The following is an 18140-nucleotide window of genomic DNA, read 5'->3' as shown; positions in this document are numbered from 1 at the left end:
AGAAAATAAGGGAAGTTGCAAGAATTTGTCAGGTCCTCACGAGAAAACATACCTATATATCTATGTATTTTCATTTTATCATCCTCGTCTATGAATTTGTCGAGTCTTCTTTTAAAGCTCCCCCACGACTATGCCTCAGCACTAACAACTTGGCCCCGTATTCGAAGACACTTCAACGTTGCACCTTCACTACTTTCAAAAGACTCTAAGGGTGGTTTTAAGTTTCTAGTGACAGGTTAACAAGATTTCTGCATTTTTAACGGGGGAAACAGTCTTGGGAACCTGGCTAATCATCATGCTTTGTTCTCTCATGACGAGAGAACAAAGCATTTCTGAATACGGGCTATGATTTATGAGTCTATTCCATTAATCTATCACTTTTCTTTCTTAAATATAATGTTATCAAGCTTGGAACCATTACTTCGTGTCTGATTGGTGACCCTGAGGATTTTGCTTGTCACTCTAGTTGCATGAGTTTGTTCTCATGTGTTGTTCTCACATTGTCTTAGGCACCGCTCTTTGGATATTATTTTTCACTTTTCCTAAAATTTCATTGGTAACCTTTGTATACGAAGTGACAGGCGTGAGTGAATACTGAGCAACTTTATGGATAGAGTGAATTAGTTCTGAACTGTGACTTTCCCGTGAAGAAAAAAAGAGAAGAAGAAAAAAGATGCTACACGGCCGCCTCTTGTCCTCGGTAAGGGCAGACGTGTCCCGAGGCACCGTCCTTGAGTCTGTCCTTGCGAGGGAAACCCATTTTCTCTCATGCCTTTCCCGATACCTTTCCCTCGCGCTGCCTGGTTCAGTGTAATGGATTTTCTCCTTGGTCAGGACTGTAATTCCAAACACTTAAGGTTCTCGTAAGGACTGTTTTCAAAGGCCTGAGCTAAGCATTCGTGTTCTCCTTGGTATTCTTGGTGTTTTTCTCATTTAAGAAGCAGAATGCACACTGCACTCCCGCACCTTTCCTTGTGTCAATAGGCTACACATGTCAAGGAAGGTGTCACTTTAAGTTTCTGCAAGCGCCATCACCGGGGCTAACCAACTTAACTTTTAAAATAGTGATAATAATACTAGCAACAATAAATAAATAAAAACAGACCGTGTAAGAAAACAGGAGTTGTATAAGGAAATAGTGCCTACCAGCGCTACAGGCAAAGAACATTGAATAAAAGAAATCCGGCTTTTTTTTTTTCTAAAGTAATTTAAACTTTTTTTTTCATTTTTTTTCTTCGGAGTGTTCAGTTGGTTTATCAGTTTTAAGTGTCTATATTTTCGGTTTAGATTCGTTTAATTTAGTGTTTATATAGTTATCTTTATTTTCACTTTTTATTACGTCTCTCTCTCTCTCTCTCTCTCTCTCTCTCTCTCTCTCTCTCTCATCCGTCTTTATTTATTTGTTTATGTATTTATTTTATTCTTTCATTTATTATTTTATCCATGTTAGTTCTGCCGCGTGGCCGTTACAAGCCCGCCTGTCATCCTCCCTTCGGTGCAATCATTCTCTCAGTTCCTCGTACAGTTTGGTCACGCCACTCGCTGCTTTGCCTTGCGGGGAAGGTCCGAGGAGTGCTTCAGCCGCGGGGGGATAATGGCTGGGTTAACTGTTAGATTATGGAAATTGCTTAGTGGTTAACTTTACCCTCTTCGGTCATGAATTTTTGTTGTGATGATGTTTTAGTTTTCTCCCGTACTTGTGTGTAATAGTTGAGAGAGAGAGAGAGAGAGAGAGAGAGAGAGAGAGAGAGAGAGAGAGAGAGAGAGAGAGAGAGAGAGAGAGAGAGCATCGAATATTCAAGGTTTCCCCCAGATGATGTAGTGCGTGTCTTGGCCTGTATTTCATTGGCCAAGTCATTCAGGCTGTGATTAGGTAGCTACATATTGTCTTTTTTTATTTTTTTTTATAGCCTTTACAAGTATTGAAAGTGTATTTTTCCCCTGTAACTATTTCATTCTATAACATGCCCACGGGGAGGCTGGCAGGCTCTACCCTCATCTATCTATCTATCTTTCTATCTATTTATCTATCTATATTTATATCTACACACACACACACACACACACACACACGCACACACACACACTCTAAAGCCCATTCATTCATTCATTCAGTCATAGAAGTAGTTACTGGCTGTTCGGTTATTCTTCTTTCGAGACTGGCACCACAGTGGAGCTTTTATATAGTGCCCCATTACACACACACACACACACACACACACACAAGAAATTCATATAAATACAAAAAATATATATATAACACACAAAAAATCCAGAAACTTACAAGAAAGCAGATACTGAAATTTTGAAGACTAAAAACGAGATAAAATTACAAATTAGATCAAAATTAGAATGAAAACATTTATACACATAATCCCTGGTTAGGAGAAGAAGTGCGCTGATAGGCTGACGGGCTGCGGTGAGGCGGGAAGCGGGCGCTGATTGGCTGGCTGGGTAGAGACGGGAGAGACGTCAGCTGCTGGGAGAGAGAGGGCGACATGGCAGACAAGACGCTCTGGTGTGCACATGTCCAGACTGGCGAGGAGAGACTCAAAGATGGCGGCGTGTCCACTATATCATCAGTTGAGCAGGTGAGAGAGAGAGGGAGAGGGTGCCTGTATGTGTGTGTGTGTGTGTGGCATTGTACTTGGTTTACTTAGTTTACTTACTTAGACTGAGTTATTTGTTTACTTTACGTTTATTTATTGTAATTTCTGTGTGTTTGTTTATGTGTACATAGTCCCAGCTATCCATATTTGTACAATCCTGACACTGTATGTATGCATGTATGTATGTATGTCCATCTATATATTTGTTTATTTACATTTGTTTTTAATGTATACTTCCTGTGTGTGTCTGTGTGTGTGTGTGTGTGTGTGTGTGTGGTTTTGTTATTATTTTGTTAGTTCATGTGCTTATTTGTGTATATAAACAGCAGCTTTTGCTGTGTATTAATATTTGAAATAAAGTAACTGTTCTAGAACCGAATTATGGCACCACAACCGAAGCAATAATGAATTCAAAATTTTTGTTCGAAAACCAATTTATTTAAAAAGGGAGGTGTTTGGTAACCAAGGTTCCACTGTATTAACAAACACTCACTTAATGAGCCAGGTGTGGCTGGACAATCATTGATTATCTGTACTGGAGTGGTCATGGCATCATTTTTACCACATGGCATGATAGATAGTGAATATCACAGTGGTTATTACATGGATCCACTCTTTCTTTAAAGTTGCAGTTCAGCTGATCATTAATTACTTGGGATTATTGATTACAGTAGTCTCTGTTCCTTACAAATGTGTTTTGAAGATTTCTTAATCCACCAACTGCTGGAATTAAATTATTTGGTAGATGTGCATTATTTTTCCTCCAGGCCAGACAGACACTGTTTTGGTTAGGTTATTTATTATATGTGATGGATTTCTCAGACTGTTTGATGGGGTCCTTAGTTTCTTAGTTTACTTCGTTAGAGAACATCCCTGTTTTATTTCATTCCTAGAGTTGATTTGTTGATTATTAAGACACGATTGATAGTTTTGGGTATATAGTTTCTCTCTACTAAGCTGACTGAGATTACCTCCACTTGGGCATTATTATTATTATCCTTACGTTTATAGGTGTCCCTCAGGGCTTAGTCACTTATGGTAGCTTATAAAATTATTGTATGCTCCCTTTCATAAACGGGATGGTCTAAATCTTGGTTTGTAATCAGCTCCAATTAGTAGAGAGATGATGTTATCAGTTGTGATGTTGGGATCTGCTGGCACACAGACAAGGTTCTCTAATCCTGTTCAATCTTTTAATACCCTGTAAGTCATTTGTTGAGCATTTGATTCGCCACTACAGCATTTTTGAAGTATACTTTTCCTTACGTTTATAAGACACAGTGGCTTTATAATAATATTCTTGACTTGATTTGCTCCCTGTGAATTCCTGTAGTTTTAATCCTTCCTTGCCAGTTATTTTATGTTTTATTGGTGGCAGAGTACTGGAGTATGGACATTTTCTGTGAGCACTGATCTAGGAGACTCCTTAATTTCATCATTTTACCTCCCTTCCCTACTACAGGTAACATTAGGGTTGGCATTATTGTCCTCTCCTTAAATATGGTAACAGTAAAGGTTATTGTTTCTTTTGCCTTTGTTCTTCCCTGATTGTTAGTTTAGGTTTTAAGCAAAGGGCATGATAGTGTTTTTCTCACAGAATTTGCTTTTGTTGATGGTAGGATTGGTCAGCCTTTGCCATATCCAGGGCCCAAGCACCCATTAAACAGTCTTAATTGCTGGGCTCTTTTTAGTTTTAATTTAGTAGTTGGGTACTTAACAGCACTGAGAGCACAAGTGATTCTGGCCCTGGCATAGCCCACACTGGGATTTATTTTTCGCTTTGTATTGTTCTCCAGATGATTCATGGTTTGATGGTGGTAGTGGTGGTGGTGGTGGTAGTGGTTAGAATATTGTCATTTTTAAGGAATTTTAAGGGATATGACTGATAAGCTCCTAATCAAACTACTATTACCGTTATATAGTGTCATATGTCTGTGTGTAATAATAATAATAATAATAATAATAATAATAATAATAATAATAATAATAATAATAATAAACGGTTTATTATTCAGGCAGTTAACAAACTGAAAATGTACAGAGGAGGTGTGTGTGTGTGTGTGTGTGTGTGTGTGTGTGTGTGTGTGTGTGTGGAGGTAGTGACATGCTATACACAAATTACAAGACTATTGGTGACTATTCCTTACAGGCCAAGGTGGAGAAGAGTGTGGGTGCAATGCTGAACTGCTTCCTTAGCTTGGGCAAGCATGAGAGCAAGCAGCCAGTGCTGGAGCGGGAGAGCCACATCGCGTACCTGCGACGTGGCCTGAAGCACCTCCCAGAGGGTTTTGTGGTGAGTGGTGTGCTGTGAGCCTACCCATTGTGGTGGTGCTGTGTGGGTGTGTTCAATCTATTTTTTTTTTTTTTTTTTTTGTGGCACTGGCCTTGGGAAGGAAAAAAAAAAAAAACTGAGGTGCCAGTCCTAAAAGAAAGATCAAAAGTGTTATCCATAGTTGGAGGATAAATATCTTGAAACATCGTTCTTGAAAGACTTCAGATGATATAAAGGATGAAATACAGAAGCAGAAAGGGAATTCCTGAGTTTACCAGAAAAGGAACGAATGATTGAGTGTGTTTGTGTGTGGAAAGTTTTGATGTTAAATGTTGTCTGATCCAGCCACCGTCCCCAGAGTCTGGATGCCAGCCGGCCCTGGTTGGTGTACTGGGCCGTGCACGCCCTGGAGATCCTGGATGCAAGGCTGACGGATGCTGAGGCTTCTGCTGTGGTGGACTTCCTGAGGCACTGCCAGAACCCCACTGGTGGCTTTGGCGGTGGCCCGGGCCAGTACTCCCACCTGGCGCCAACCTATGCCGCTGTGAATGCCCTGGTCATCATCGGCACCAGGGAGGCATATGATGCCATCAACAGGTGAGTGGCGCCTCAAGGGATTCAGTGACTGGTCATTTTTGATGGAATTTTTCACATTTCTTTATATACATAGTAGTCAAATGGCCAAATTTCTTGAAAATAATGAGATTTATGCCAAAATTGTCTTTTGCAAAAAAATTTTACTTTTCTAAATTTCATCCTCCTCCATTTACATCCTAATTATATTTTAAGCATTATTGGAACTTTTCGTAACTTTTCTCTGCCATCTCTGGCCTTGTTCCCCAGAAGGCGTATGGTCCTGATGGAATCTCCTATCCTCTGCAACTCCTGTGTTAGCACCTTGCCTGGTCAGATATGTCAGTCTTTGTATATAGTTTGCATACTTCTTTATGATCCTTCCCATAACCTAACAGTGTGTAACCTTCCTCAGAGAGACACTTCAGGAATTCTTGTGGAGTCTGCGTACAGAGGAAGGGTCGTTTCGGATGCATGAGGGAGGCGAGGTGGACATTCGAGGGGTGTACTGTGCTGTGTCTGTGGCGCGGCTCACCAATGTCTCCACCGAGGGACTCTTTGCCAACACTCCCCACTGGATCATGAGGTGAGGCCTGTCATGACACTGGATTGTGAGATCTTAACACTGCCCTAGAAAATGAAATGTAAATGTGCTGTAAGGCTGTGATGAGGAGGAGTCTTGCTGTTAAATTCTAAAGAGCTCAGAGTTGGATGAATGGAGCCAGAAGAAACTCAGATCCAGGTCTGATCATGATGGCTGCCAGAGACAGCAACTTGGTGACCAGGTGTTAGATAGAAATGAACAAGACTAAAACATGCAAGCACATGTATCTTCCAAAATGAAGTTGATAATGAGGAACTGCCTCTATATATGAGTAGAAGCCTAAGTATGAGTCACTTTCTCACTGGTGATGACATATTCTTGTCCTCTTTGCTCTATGTAGGCCAGCTAGCAGTACCTATACTGACATATACCAACATATACTGGTTATAGTGTACAGTTACTAGTCATGATTGAATGTTTCCAATGTTTCAGGTGTCAGTCATATGAGGGCGGGTTCAGTGGGGCACCGGGCATGGAGGCTCACGGAGGCTACACCTTCTGTGGCCTGGCCGCCCTCACGCTGCTGCATGCTCACCACCTTTGTGACACTCCCTCTCTCCTGGTATGCTGCTGCTACTCATTCTCATCATTGCATTACCAGTGATTTAGAGTATAAACTTTATTGATAATTGAAGATTCTGCATTTTATTCATAGAGTTCACAGTTAATAGGCTTCCCTTTAGTGATCATCCTATAAGTTTTCTCCTGCATCCACAACAGAGATGGGCAGTGAATCGGCAGATGCGATTTGAGGGAGGCTTCCAGGGGCGGACCAACAAGCTGGTGGATGGCTGCTACTCCTTTTGGCAGGGTGGACTCTTCCCCATCCTGCACACCCTGCTGGCCCAGGAAGGTAGTGGCTGCTGGCTGGCACACGCACGGCTTTACTGTCTACTTCAGGCATCTCCACAAGGCTCACTCTTGACAGTTTTATTGTTTATCATGTTCTTTGGTGAAGGTTGAAGTATGTAAATGTTAGAGCACTGTTGTGGCAGCAAAATGGTTTTAAGAACAGGAAAATGACATCAGGTCTCCATGTGGCAGTCCCTGTTTTGTGATGCCATAGACTCATGTATATTCAAAGGCCAGCCAACAGCCTTCACCCTTTGTTTTTCCAGATGCCCAAAACCTGAGTGCTGAACACTGGATGTTCAGCCAGGAGGCGTTGCAGGAGTACTTGCTGATATGCTGCCAGCATTCCCGGGGTGGACTCATTGACAAGCCTGGGAAGTGAGTTGCACAACTGCTGAATTTTGTTGCATTTTGAACCAAAGTGTGCATTGTTCATCTGCCTGTTTTTGTCATTGTCATCAGTATCCTTGCTATATGACTGTGTGCTCTTGATTAATTGAGGATTGAGGAAACAAACACCCATGAGTCATAATGTTACTAGCACCAGCACTAACAACTCCAGGTCAAAACTGAGAGTCACACATTCTACTAGTTGGTAGGACAGGATGAAACTCAACATTGCTCAAGCTTTGTGTATTAGATGAAGACCTTTGATTTGATGATGTATTACCTTATGTATTTACTGGATTATAATTTATGAAGGGGCAACAGGAATAAACCAGTTTATGCTGTCAGGCCCTTGCCATGGAAATATGTAGCTGGCTGTGCTATGCCCAAGCTCCTGGGGAACAGGTTAGTCCACAAGACTGTCCCTTTCCACCAGGAGCCGACAGGGGCAAAAGTGTAAATGATGTGCTTGAGTGTGTGGTGCTTTGTCTGGGTCACCTTGTGTGGGATTGCTGGCCTGGTATATAGATAGATATGTAATTTATGCATCCAGTATATACACAACTTGCTATTTTCAGGTGATACAGGCCTAGTGTGCTTATGCACCCAATACATGTGTGGACTTTCTCATTTTCAGGGGTCCCGACTTTTACCACACATGCTACACACTGAGTGGCATGTCAGTAGCCCAGCACTTCACCACCACAGCAATACACAAGAAGTGTGTCGTTGGCCATCCTGCCAATGAATTGGTGAGTTACTCTGATTTATGAACAGTCTGCCCTCAGGTTTTCCATTTAGTGAAGTCATCAGTGGCCTTACTATTTATTAATTCTCAGGACATTGTAATGATCTATTTTGCTGATAATGTTCTATCAATCACATTCTCTCTCTCTCATTTTCTTCTCAGGAATTTGTAATTACTTTGCTGATAATGTTTTGGCACCTCTATCATTTTATCACCTCAGGATTTTGTAGTAATCTATTTTGCTGATTATGTTGTCATCTCTGTTTCATTACCTTCAAGGGATCTGTAATTATCCACTTTGCTAGTAATGTTCTTTCACCTCTCTCTCATTTTACTACCTCGAAGGAATTTGTCCTAATCTGTTTTGCAGATAACATTGTCACCTCTCACTCTCCCTATTCTATCATACACCCACACATCCTGTTCTTGTTCTTTACACTCCCACACATACCCATCTACACACACACACACACACACACTAGGGTGGACATTACACACTTGTTTCCCCGAGTCTTGCTTCTCCCCATTGTGCAAAAAAACCTCCTGGGAGGTTTCTGACACTCCTGTTATTCAAGGATTGCTTCTCCCAGGTGTGTATGAAACATGACACTTTATCCTCCTGGCAGGTCCCAGTGCATGCTCTGTACAATGTAGGGGTGGAGGCAGCTGTCATGGCCTCCCAGTACTTCAACAACTTACCTGTGCCTCAATCAAGGCCACGCAAGACTGCAGAGGACAGTGGATGTTATCAAGAGGAAAAAGTTCAAACTTAAAGAATATTATTAAGCTAAGATATTAGATCTGTCTTTTATTTGTACATATATTTTGTGAGATGGAATGATGATCAGGGGTTGAAAGATACTGATGATTCTTTTTACAAAGTGCACTTGATTACTCAAAGTAAGCAACTGTCTTCATTAAAACCCAAATTTTGAACTGAACATACAAAAATAGTGTGTATCAAGATGTCCAAGCAAAACGAGTTTGTGGAACACATCCAGCATTTACTGACACCGTTAGGAAAATGCTTAATTTATTCATTCACAAGTATGACATTCATGAAAGAAGCGGTGGCGTTGTCAATCCAAGGATCAGAAAATGAGTCTGAACATCATTGGTCGAGTCATCAAGAAATTTGTGCTTTGTTTTAAAAAATGTTCAGTGCCACAGATACAAACAGTTTAGTGATGCACATGGCATTCTGGTGCAGTGGTGCACTAAGTGTTGCAGCACCAGTGGCTTACCTCCTGCTGCACCAGGACTGTTCCCGAGCTTCCATTGCCAGGACGTGCTGGATCTTGCTTCACTCAGCACAAGCACCTCAGCTCTGTTCACCAAGTGTTCCCTTCCTTTAGTTTGTTCACTCAGGAACTAAGGAGGAGAGTTTGTGCACCACTGTGCTTGTTAATGCTGCAAGGTGCTTATATCAGATTGTTCCCTGTCTTTTTACACATCTTCAGCTGCTTCACTGACAATGACATTAGGTCTGGATATCAATGGATTCTTTGCAATATTGTATCACAGCATAGTTTGGTGAACTGAGTGCCAGTGTAAGCCAAATCAACTGGTGTTCATATACTGTGTTGGGAACCGTTAGCACCGTGTTGTCTTGTTGAGTAGCATCAGTGAACGACCCTAATGAAATGAGAGGAATGCGAGTAAGTAATTTGTAAGTGTGTGTGGTTTTGAATGCAAGTGTGAATGTGCTGTATTTCTCTGTACTGGCATCCTCCAGGCAGTGAGGTGCTGGCACTGTGTGAATGGTGACTGTCCTGATGATTCATTCACAATTTTGTAAGGATGTACATGGTCTTGAATGATGGGCATTACATGAAGGTGTTTGTATGGATTTTGTAGCAGCAAGACTTGTCATAGGCAACTAGGAAACAAAAACTAGTGGTGGCATTTATTTCAAACATCTGCAGTAACACATCAGTATTGTCTCGTATATACAGGGTGTCTCACGAGTTTGTACAAATACATTGGAATATGATAGTTCAAGCAATTCTAAGTTGAAAATACTCTGTACACATAAACTATGATTTGCTTTATTTTGTGAGAAATTAATGTGCAAGTTGTTTGTTGTGGGAGCTGCTCACCTAGGTGAGCCTCTGCCTCCCTCCCTTGGCTTACTATGTACTCAAGTGGCACCGCACGGTATTAAGTGATAATTTTTTGTGTACAGTCAAATCCTTACAGGAAACAGCAAATGACAGATTAAATTTTTGTATGTGTCAGTGAAGAAAATGTACAGGTAACAAGGCAACACAGTGGTTATAAGTGCTATTTTGTAAGATGTACATGGCAACTCACTGCAAATGTCATCCCCCCTGACAGTTGACGTCTTGATACCTAAGTAAAAGGCCTCATTTGTCAATCAACTCTGCAGGTGTCATCCCCTTTGACAGTTGACATCTTGACATTTCAGTGACAAGCCTCATCAACCAACTGGCTGCCGAAGTGCATCTTTTTGCTCCTGTTGTTCCTTATCTGCTCTGTAGCTTCTTCAGTGCAGTGAATCACTTCCCCCATGTTCTTGTACACCAAGGATTTCATGTATCACCAAAAGAAGAAATCCATTGGTGTTAGGTCAGGGGATCTTGCTGGCCATCCCTGTGGGCCTCCATCCATCAGCATACTGATCCCATGGGATCTTGAACTATCTTATCCTAAGGTATGTACTTTAACTTGCAGGACATCCTGTATAACATCAAGGACTGAAACTACATTGTTTATTTATTTAAAATTTGTTGAGAAGGTGACTTACTAATGTCTTTTTTTTTTTTTATAGTCTGGCAATATCACACATGGTGAGGTTACCTGAACATCAGTTAGTCTTTTTACTGCTGGAAGAACTTGATGTTGGCTGAGCAGGGGAATTCCCTTTGAACTATGTTGCCATGTCTCTACAGGACCAGTTATTAGTTTAACACCTTGGTGGCAAGCAACCCTGCTACTTTCTCTGGAGGGTGCAACAATAGGACCTCTACTGGCTTTCTCCTCGTAAAAAACACTTGTGTTGTAAATATGTTCTTTCTCCAGGCTGTGAAGAACATGAGACCACTTGGGAGTTGCCTCCATCACGGGAGTGACCCCTCAGAGGCTGACCCACATTCTCTCTCTCTCTCTCTCTCTCTCTGATCTGAATCACGTGACCCTACTGATAAGCACCCTGGATGCTCAACCTACATGCCAATGCCATAAAGCTACATTGTCATATATGATATTTTATGTAAAACCCAGACTATTTATCATCTTGAAACCCAAACCATTCTTGGCACTGCATAGTTTCATGGGCTAAATAATCCATTGAATTTCAATGAAAAGAAAAAAACTGATATACTTAAGAGAAATTTTGTGATGTGGCAGAATAGCTAACGGCTCAGCCAAGAGAAATTTTGTGATGTGGCAGAATAGCTAACGGCTCAGCCAATGCTCAAATGTTCTTCTGACAGTAAAAAGAGTATAGTCACAAAGTGTGTGTTGCCACAGTACCATCCCTGCACCAAGCCACTCTGTAATCACAGGTAGGGACCAGTGAAGTGTTGTCTTGTAGTTTTGACTTCCTTATCAAAACATCAGAATGGGATTATACACAATTTATGGTCTTCTTTCCTCCTTAAGGGAGTTAATGCAAGGAGTTGTCTTTGGGAAGTGGTGTGAGGTGCTCTGAAAGTAGTTTCATTGCAGGCAAAGGATTAACTTGGAAGGGAACAACACAATCTTCCCTTAGTCACAAAATGGGCATGGGAGGGACTTGTTCTTGTGCTGCTTTGAAAGTACCCAAGTAACTTAAATTTACCAAGATATCCTTGACTATGAGTGGAGTGATGCATGGGTGATGACATATGATGGACATATTGACAGACCTGTTAAATAAAATAAAAACTAAAGAATCCTGTAGTTTAATGCAGTGCTACCATTGAAATACAACCCAAACCACTATGAGAGGGAATATTAATATGAAACTTGAATACATATTTTGACAACACACCATGTTATAGAACAAATAAGTATGGAGCATACATAAAGCAAATAAATATGGAGCCTGTATGCAAGTGCATTACTCTTACCCACACTGATAATGCCAAGCCACAGCAGTGGTTCCAGAGAACCTTTAATTTAAATTCAAGACTGGTCCCTAAGTATTTGCTTTAACTTCAAGAGTAGTAAGCATTACTGGAGCACCATTAGGGCATCCCAGCACTGGACTCAGGTTGGTGAGGGGCATGGTCAGACCAAATACTGCACTGAACAAGTGTGCAGGATGGATGCTGTGCTTCACACCATCTCAGCCTGGATGCCTCACTGGCCAAGGTCACAGGCTGCACTAATCTTAAACCAGCTAGCAAGCAAATACAGATAAGCCAACTAGCTAGCAAATACAGATAAATATTGGTAGCTGTTCATTTATTCAAGTTAGGTTTGTTCACAATTAACACTAGAATGAACTCTAATAATCTAGATTAAAGATAAAAATCAGTGACAAGTAATGGAAAGTTTCAATGCAAACAATATCATACTGCCTCAAGCCAGGGGATTCAACTTGGACTCCCTTACACTGGGGCATAACTACAACACAATACATTGAAATAATAAGCTACTGATCTGTGATCTCTGTGTTCAAATACACAATGGCTTCAACAGAAAGATGCTGTTTTGCAAACTGGACCCAAGAATCAAGCATGATGGCCCTACGTGTCACCAGTTGAGCAACAGGTCCAACTTGCTGCTTGAGAGGGACTGTGGAGCTTCCATGTCTGGGTCATTACATTGCTACTAAAGGGAGGAGGCTCAGAATACTACTAGTCTTTGAAGCAAACACACACACACACACACGAGGGCAGGACCACTAGTTTTCTAGACCTGTCAGGAAAGCAAGCCCTCCAGTCCTGCCATAAGAGAGAGGTTGTAGCTCCTTGTGTTACATCCTGTACCTATTTATTGCTGGTTGAACAGGAGAACTGAGGCTATGGAAGGAGAGAAACCCAAGTTGTCTCTGCCTCACCCAGGGTTTGAGCCCAGGGCTTTGAATGTGAGTTGTGTGCTAATCACTACACCATCAGGTGGCTTAAAAATATGAAAAAAAAAAAGTAACCTTAAAATATCATGCAAGTGAAGCTATTGGTGACAAGAGGCATGCATGTAAAATGAGGCTAGAGAAAGGATATGCATTGTGTTTCAGATATACAGAAGAGGAGTAAGAGTGAAAAAAGGTGTAAGATACTCAGTGAATGTGGGTGGGAACTGGGGTAAGGGGTTGACATAAAATCTACAATCATGTAATAAAGTGGGTAAGTGAAAGAAAACATCTGAGAAAGAATACAAAAACACAAGATATTAGGATACACACATCAACATTTATAACTGATATCAAATGTATATGTGACTACGTTAAACAGTATCTTCCTAATATACTGGTGGCATCTTGTCTGCCTGCCTGATGACTTCCATGAGCCCCATGATGAATGTCTTGTCACTCGGTGTGTAGCGGGAAAGAAACTTGTCCTCCATGTATATGAGCTCTGTGTATGTCATGTCTGGCTTCTGTCCCTTGTTTCTCTCCCACTCCACGGCCACCATGTCAATGAGGCTCTCCAGCAGGAACATCCGTGCCATGTTCTCAGAGCCCAGGTCCAGAGTGGACATCACCACGCCGTACGACTCCCTGCCACCCAGCCACTTCTCCAGGCAGTTCTGCTTGTGCTCCACTGTGTTCTTGTTGCACCACAGCTGGGGGTGGTGGGGCTCATAATTGAGGTGGAGGTCACAGGCTTTGCGCCACACAGGTAAGTGGATGTTGTGCACCCACTTGAGGGTGTACCCAATGCTCTGGGACAGTGCCAGCTTGCTGAGGTCGTGGCGCTCTATGACCTCCTCTGGCAGCTCCGGCATGAAGCGTGCCAGGCGCTGGTAGCTCTGCCTGATCCAGTGGCGGTGCTGCTGCACCTGAGTGAAGTGCTCACTCAGCTTGAACTCATCCCACAGCAGCTTGATGATGTCTTCGTCTGCGATGGGAGACTTATGAGAGTCTTCCTTGGAGGAACATTCAGCCTGACTGTTGTCCTTGCTTTCAAGCACCAAAATCCAGTCTATATAGTTACTTTTGATCTGCTTTACCTCAATGGCCTTTTTGAGAATCAGGCTCTCCACATGATTCCTAAAACTGGGATCCCAGAGCTCCACAACAGTCTTGGCAATCATGATGTAAAAAGACATGTCATATGCTTTCTTCATTGCTTTTTTATTCTCCAGTTCAGCTTCTGAGTTTGAGACTCCTGCAGGGGCACTATACTGCAGTCTTTTCATTTCATTCTTCTTCTGTATTTCAAGCTGACAAGCAAACTTGCCTCGCCTGCATGCAGGTACTGTGCTCAGCAGAAAACTCTCTCCTGCTGTTAACTCCAACTCCTTCCAAGATTCATCAGCAGCTGTAATGTTTTCAATCAAATCCTTTATTATCTTTTGCTGTTTCTTGGTGTATCTGACCAAGAACTTGTCATCAATGAAGGCAAGATTCCTTGTTGAAATGTTCAAATCCATACCCTTTTTCCTCTCCCATTCTACACCAACCATATCTATATAACTCTCAAGCAGAAAGGGTTCGGCAAAGTCTTCAGTGTTCAGGTCAAGGTTAGTGATGTCCAGGCCGTAGGGGCAACCCGTATGGGAGTCACTGGCACCAGACAGCCACTTCAGGAGCTTGGTGCGTTTCTCCTCAGGAGTGTGTGCTTTGCTCCAGGTCTGAGGGTGATGTGGCTCATTGAACAGGTGGAAGTCACATGCAGTCTTCCATATTGCATGGTATGTGTTGTGGACCCACTTCAGCGTGTAGCCCACAGCCTGGCTGAAGGCGTACTTGGTTAGATCATGTCGCTCTATGATCTCCTCCTGCAGGCTGGGCATAAACTCCTTCAGGCGGTAATAGCTCTTCTCAATCCACGAGCGGTGGGAGGTGACTTGAGAGTAGTGTGTCTTCATGTCAAATATATCCCATATTAACTTGATTATGACATCATCAACATTATCAATGAACCAGGACTCTTTCTGGTCACATTCTTCCTCCTGGTCTTCCAGCACATGCACCCACTTGAGGTGGTGCTCCTTCAAGTAGCCCTCCTCCACACCTTTCTGCAGGATCAGCTTCTCGGCACGTTTCCGCATCCTGGGTGACCACAGCTCCATTACCAGCCGCCCGATGGCCAGGGGAATGGCTACTTTTTCAGCCTGGCTCTTCACTTTCCAGTCAGACTGACTGTCACAATGTTCTCTTCTACGAGAGTGGTACCGGCCATACTTGTAGGAGTGTTTCAGCAGGCGCTCCTCTTCTTTGGTCTTGGACACGTTGATGAGCTGTGAGGCCTGTTCCCTTAGATGTTCAGGCAGTGTGAGCAAGATCAAATTTTGTACTTCAGGCTCCATTTTTAACCAAGCTTTTTCAAGATGAGATACTGTGACTTAAGAATATGGTAAATTGTTTCCTTACGTGCCAAGAACAGAGGCTTGAAAATTAACCAAGAAGCAATAGTTTATCAGTTATGAAAGGGCAAAGCTTTATCAGTGGAGAATTAGTTAAAAAACTTGAACAACTCTAGGCAATGGCAACCTGTTCTTGACACCAAGTATTACTAAACAAAGTGTGCTGATGTAAATTAGTAGATGAGCTGAAGGTGTCTTGACTAAAGGTCCTTGGCTCTCAGGAACTTCAAGACAACTACCCTGGTTGTCTATTTGTCTTGATTAAAGGTCCTTGGCTCTCAGGAACTTCAAGACAACTACCCTGGTTGTCTATTTGTCTTGATTAAAGGTCCTTGGCTCTCAGGAACTTCAAGACAACTACTCTCAGCTGTCTAACTGTGTCCTTATTGGAAGTCCTTGGCTCTCAGGAACTTCAAGACAACTACTCTCAGCTGTCTAACTGTGTCCTTATTGGAAGTCCTTGGCTCTCAGGAACTTCAAGACAACTACCCTGGTCATCTAGAACTGTCTTGATTAAAGGTCCTTGGCTCTCAGGATCCTCAAGACAACTACCCTTGGCTGTCTAATTGTGTCTTGATTGAAAGTCCTTGGCTCTCAGGATTTTCCAAGACACAGACTTATCTTTGTCTTCATCCAGAGAAAGAAGTCCAGGTCATCAGCAGCTGTGGGCCAAGGGTTGATGCTGGTCACTCTTCACTGCAGTGGCACAGTCTGCAAATGGCAAAGAAAAATGCAATATCTGAAGTTGTTACCAGCAACACAGTGGCTGTGACTCTGCTCCTGACCATGCCTACAAATCTTTAAAGGTCTTAAAACTAAAAGTACATAAAATAAAAGCACTGACTAGGTATCTCAGTAAATTTGGCGAGTACTACTTGGAAATCTCACTGGGATAACCACAACATAATAATATGCATTTACTCCTGCCCTGCTAAACTATTACCCTTCATGAGAATTAAGAGTGAGGCAGCAGCCTGCATTTCAGGGCAAGAGCAGCCATCACTATAAATTGTTGACACATTCAAAATAACTATTTCAAGTTGCAAAATATTCTGATTTAGAGATGAACATGGTGAAACTGTAGGCATGCCGGGAATTATGGAAATAATCTAAACCTAATAATTTCCAAACACTGACTTTACCTTTTTTTTTTTTTTTTTTTTCAAATCATAATCACAATGAAGGGATCTGCAGTGAAATCCATTAAATGAAAATCTAAATCTAACCTAACCTAAATTCCTGATGAAAACTCAAATATTCTTTCAATATTACCCACTAATGCTTTCAAACTTGGTGGATGTCACTCGTACAAATAAAATCTGTGCATTCCCACGTACTGCTTTCCCTCGGCTTACCTGGCAAGGAATCTCACACCAGCCAGCAGGTCAGCCCAAAAACACTCTTATCAATGAAAAGTAACTGGAGTGTGCCATAAGCCGAGAGAGAGAGAAAAAAAAAGTAATAATAATAATTTGCTGTATAGTGATAAAGATGCAACAAAATTCAGGGAGCTTTTGAGAAATTCTATCCATGCGATCTAATAGACCCCTGTGGTTCCTGTCAATCTGCGTAACCTAACTCTTGTAGGGGGAATGCACCATTAATACCACACCGTATATGCTAAATTCCTTTACATCTTCATTCTTTCAGCTGTCTGCCACCATCACCACCTGCAACATAAACCTTCATATATATATATATATATATATATATATATATATATATATATATATATATATATATATATATATATATATATATATATATATATATATATATATATATATTTTTTAGTTCAGTTCCCCTAATGTTCTTTCAGTGCAGCCCCTAAACAAGGACTTCAATTTAGGCGTATGGGTTTACTTTTACTTAAAGCCCTCACGCCATTTAATACCACTCCACACCACACCCTGACACTATTTCACTTCACTTTTATCAGGACTCGCCGAAACATGAACATTGCAAGCAGTATGGGTGTGGCAAAGATGGCGGGGTAACACGCACACACACTAAAGTGATTAAGGCCTCCACTTACAGAAAAAAAAAAAAAAATAAAAAATAAATAAATAAATAAAAAACCTTATTAAAACCACAATTTTTTACATAGAGCTCGTATACACCACTAATACCACAACTCCCTTAACACCTTCCCCAGCTGTCGCTACCATTTTAGGAACCCAACACTCGCTTCTTTTTTCCCCGGCATTACACTAACCTCTAATACCACACCACAACCTAAATACCAGAAACAAATATTTACCCGGCGATGGTCTCAGGCAGGGACGGAATTCGAGCCAAGGGAGGGACAAACAGTCACGCAGTCTGTTCACCAAGTCAATCGATATCAAGGTCTGTGTTGGCAACTTGGTGGGTGTTGGCACTTGGCAGGGTGCGCGCGCATGTCAGGGACCCTTTTAAAAATATATATTTCCTAGCCGTTTTCTTCTATCTGTGAATTTCTAGTTTATATATTCACTATCTACTGCTCTTTTAAATAACAAGGTAATCAACTGGTATATGTTTAGGGACTAAGACATTCTAAAACACTAGGCTCTCTCATCCCGAATATTTTCCAAGGCCACAGATGATTAGCTATTACCAAGAGCATTTCGTCTG

At 41.7% G+C, this 18140-nt stretch overlaps 2 protein-coding genes across 3 annotated transcripts; one reads left to right on the top strand and one right to left on the bottom strand.

The window, feature by feature from the left end:
* Window positions 1–2431: 2431 nt before the first annotated feature.
* On the top strand, window positions 2432–11938 carry LOC135088725 (protein farnesyltransferase subunit beta-like). Of its 2 annotated transcripts, XR_010261094.1 has the most exons (10): window positions 2432–2591; window positions 4759–4902; window positions 5240–5478; window positions 5870–6040; window positions 6491–6620; window positions 6779–6911; window positions 7177–7288; window positions 7935–8049; window positions 8672–10719; window positions 10837–11938. XR_010261094.1 is itself a non-coding variant. In XM_063983692.1 (9 exons), exons 1-9 carry the CDS (start codon window positions 2499–2501, stop codon window positions 8816–8818), a joined length of 1284 nt encoding a protein of 427 aa, XP_063839762.1. In that variant the 5' UTR covers window positions 2432–2498; the 3' UTR covers window positions 8819–11938. The 2 variants fall into 2 exon arrangements, 1 of the variants encoding a protein (XP_063839762.1); XM_063983692.1 differs by having other exon boundaries at window positions 8672–11938.
* Window positions 9940–17943, bottom strand: LOC135088724 (uncharacterized). The gene is made up of 2 exons (XM_063983691.1): window positions 17785–17943; window positions 9940–16235 (listed from the first exon to the last, which is right to left on the bottom strand). The coding sequence occupies exon 2, from the start codon at window positions 15465–15467 to the stop codon at window positions 13455–13457; it is 2013 nt and encodes a 670-aa protein (XP_063839761.1). The 5' UTR covers window positions 15468–16235; window positions 17785–17943; the 3' UTR covers window positions 9940–13454.
* Window positions 17944–18140: the final 197 nt, after the last annotated feature.

This window comes from Scylla paramamosain, chromosome 31 (genome assembly GCF_035594125.1).
Source record: "Scylla paramamosain isolate STU-SP2022 chromosome 31, ASM3559412v1, whole genome shotgun sequence".
Taxonomy (NCBI): Eukaryota; Metazoa; Arthropoda; class Malacostraca; order Decapoda; family Portunidae; genus Scylla; species Scylla paramamosain.
Note: the sequence above shows the minus strand (reverse complement) of the source record. Positions and strands in the feature narration are given on the sequence as shown.

Coding starts and splice junctions, on each gene's coding strand:
- LOC135088724 (XM_063983691.1), bottom strand. CDS start 15,467: ATGGAGCCTGAAGTACAAAATTTGATCTTGCTCACACTGCCTGAACAT.
- LOC135088725 (XM_063983692.1), top strand. CDS start 2,499: ATGGCAGACAAGACGCTCTGGTGTGCACATGTCCAGACTGGCGAGGAG. Junction 2,592..4,758: donor CTATATCATCAGTTGAGCAG/GTGAGAGAGAGA, acceptor TATTCCTTACAG/GCCAAGGTGGAGAAGAGTGT. Junction 4,903..5,239: donor ACCTCCCAGAGGGTTTTGTG/GTGAGTGGTGTG, acceptor CACCGTCCCCAG/AGTCTGGATGCCAGCCGGCC.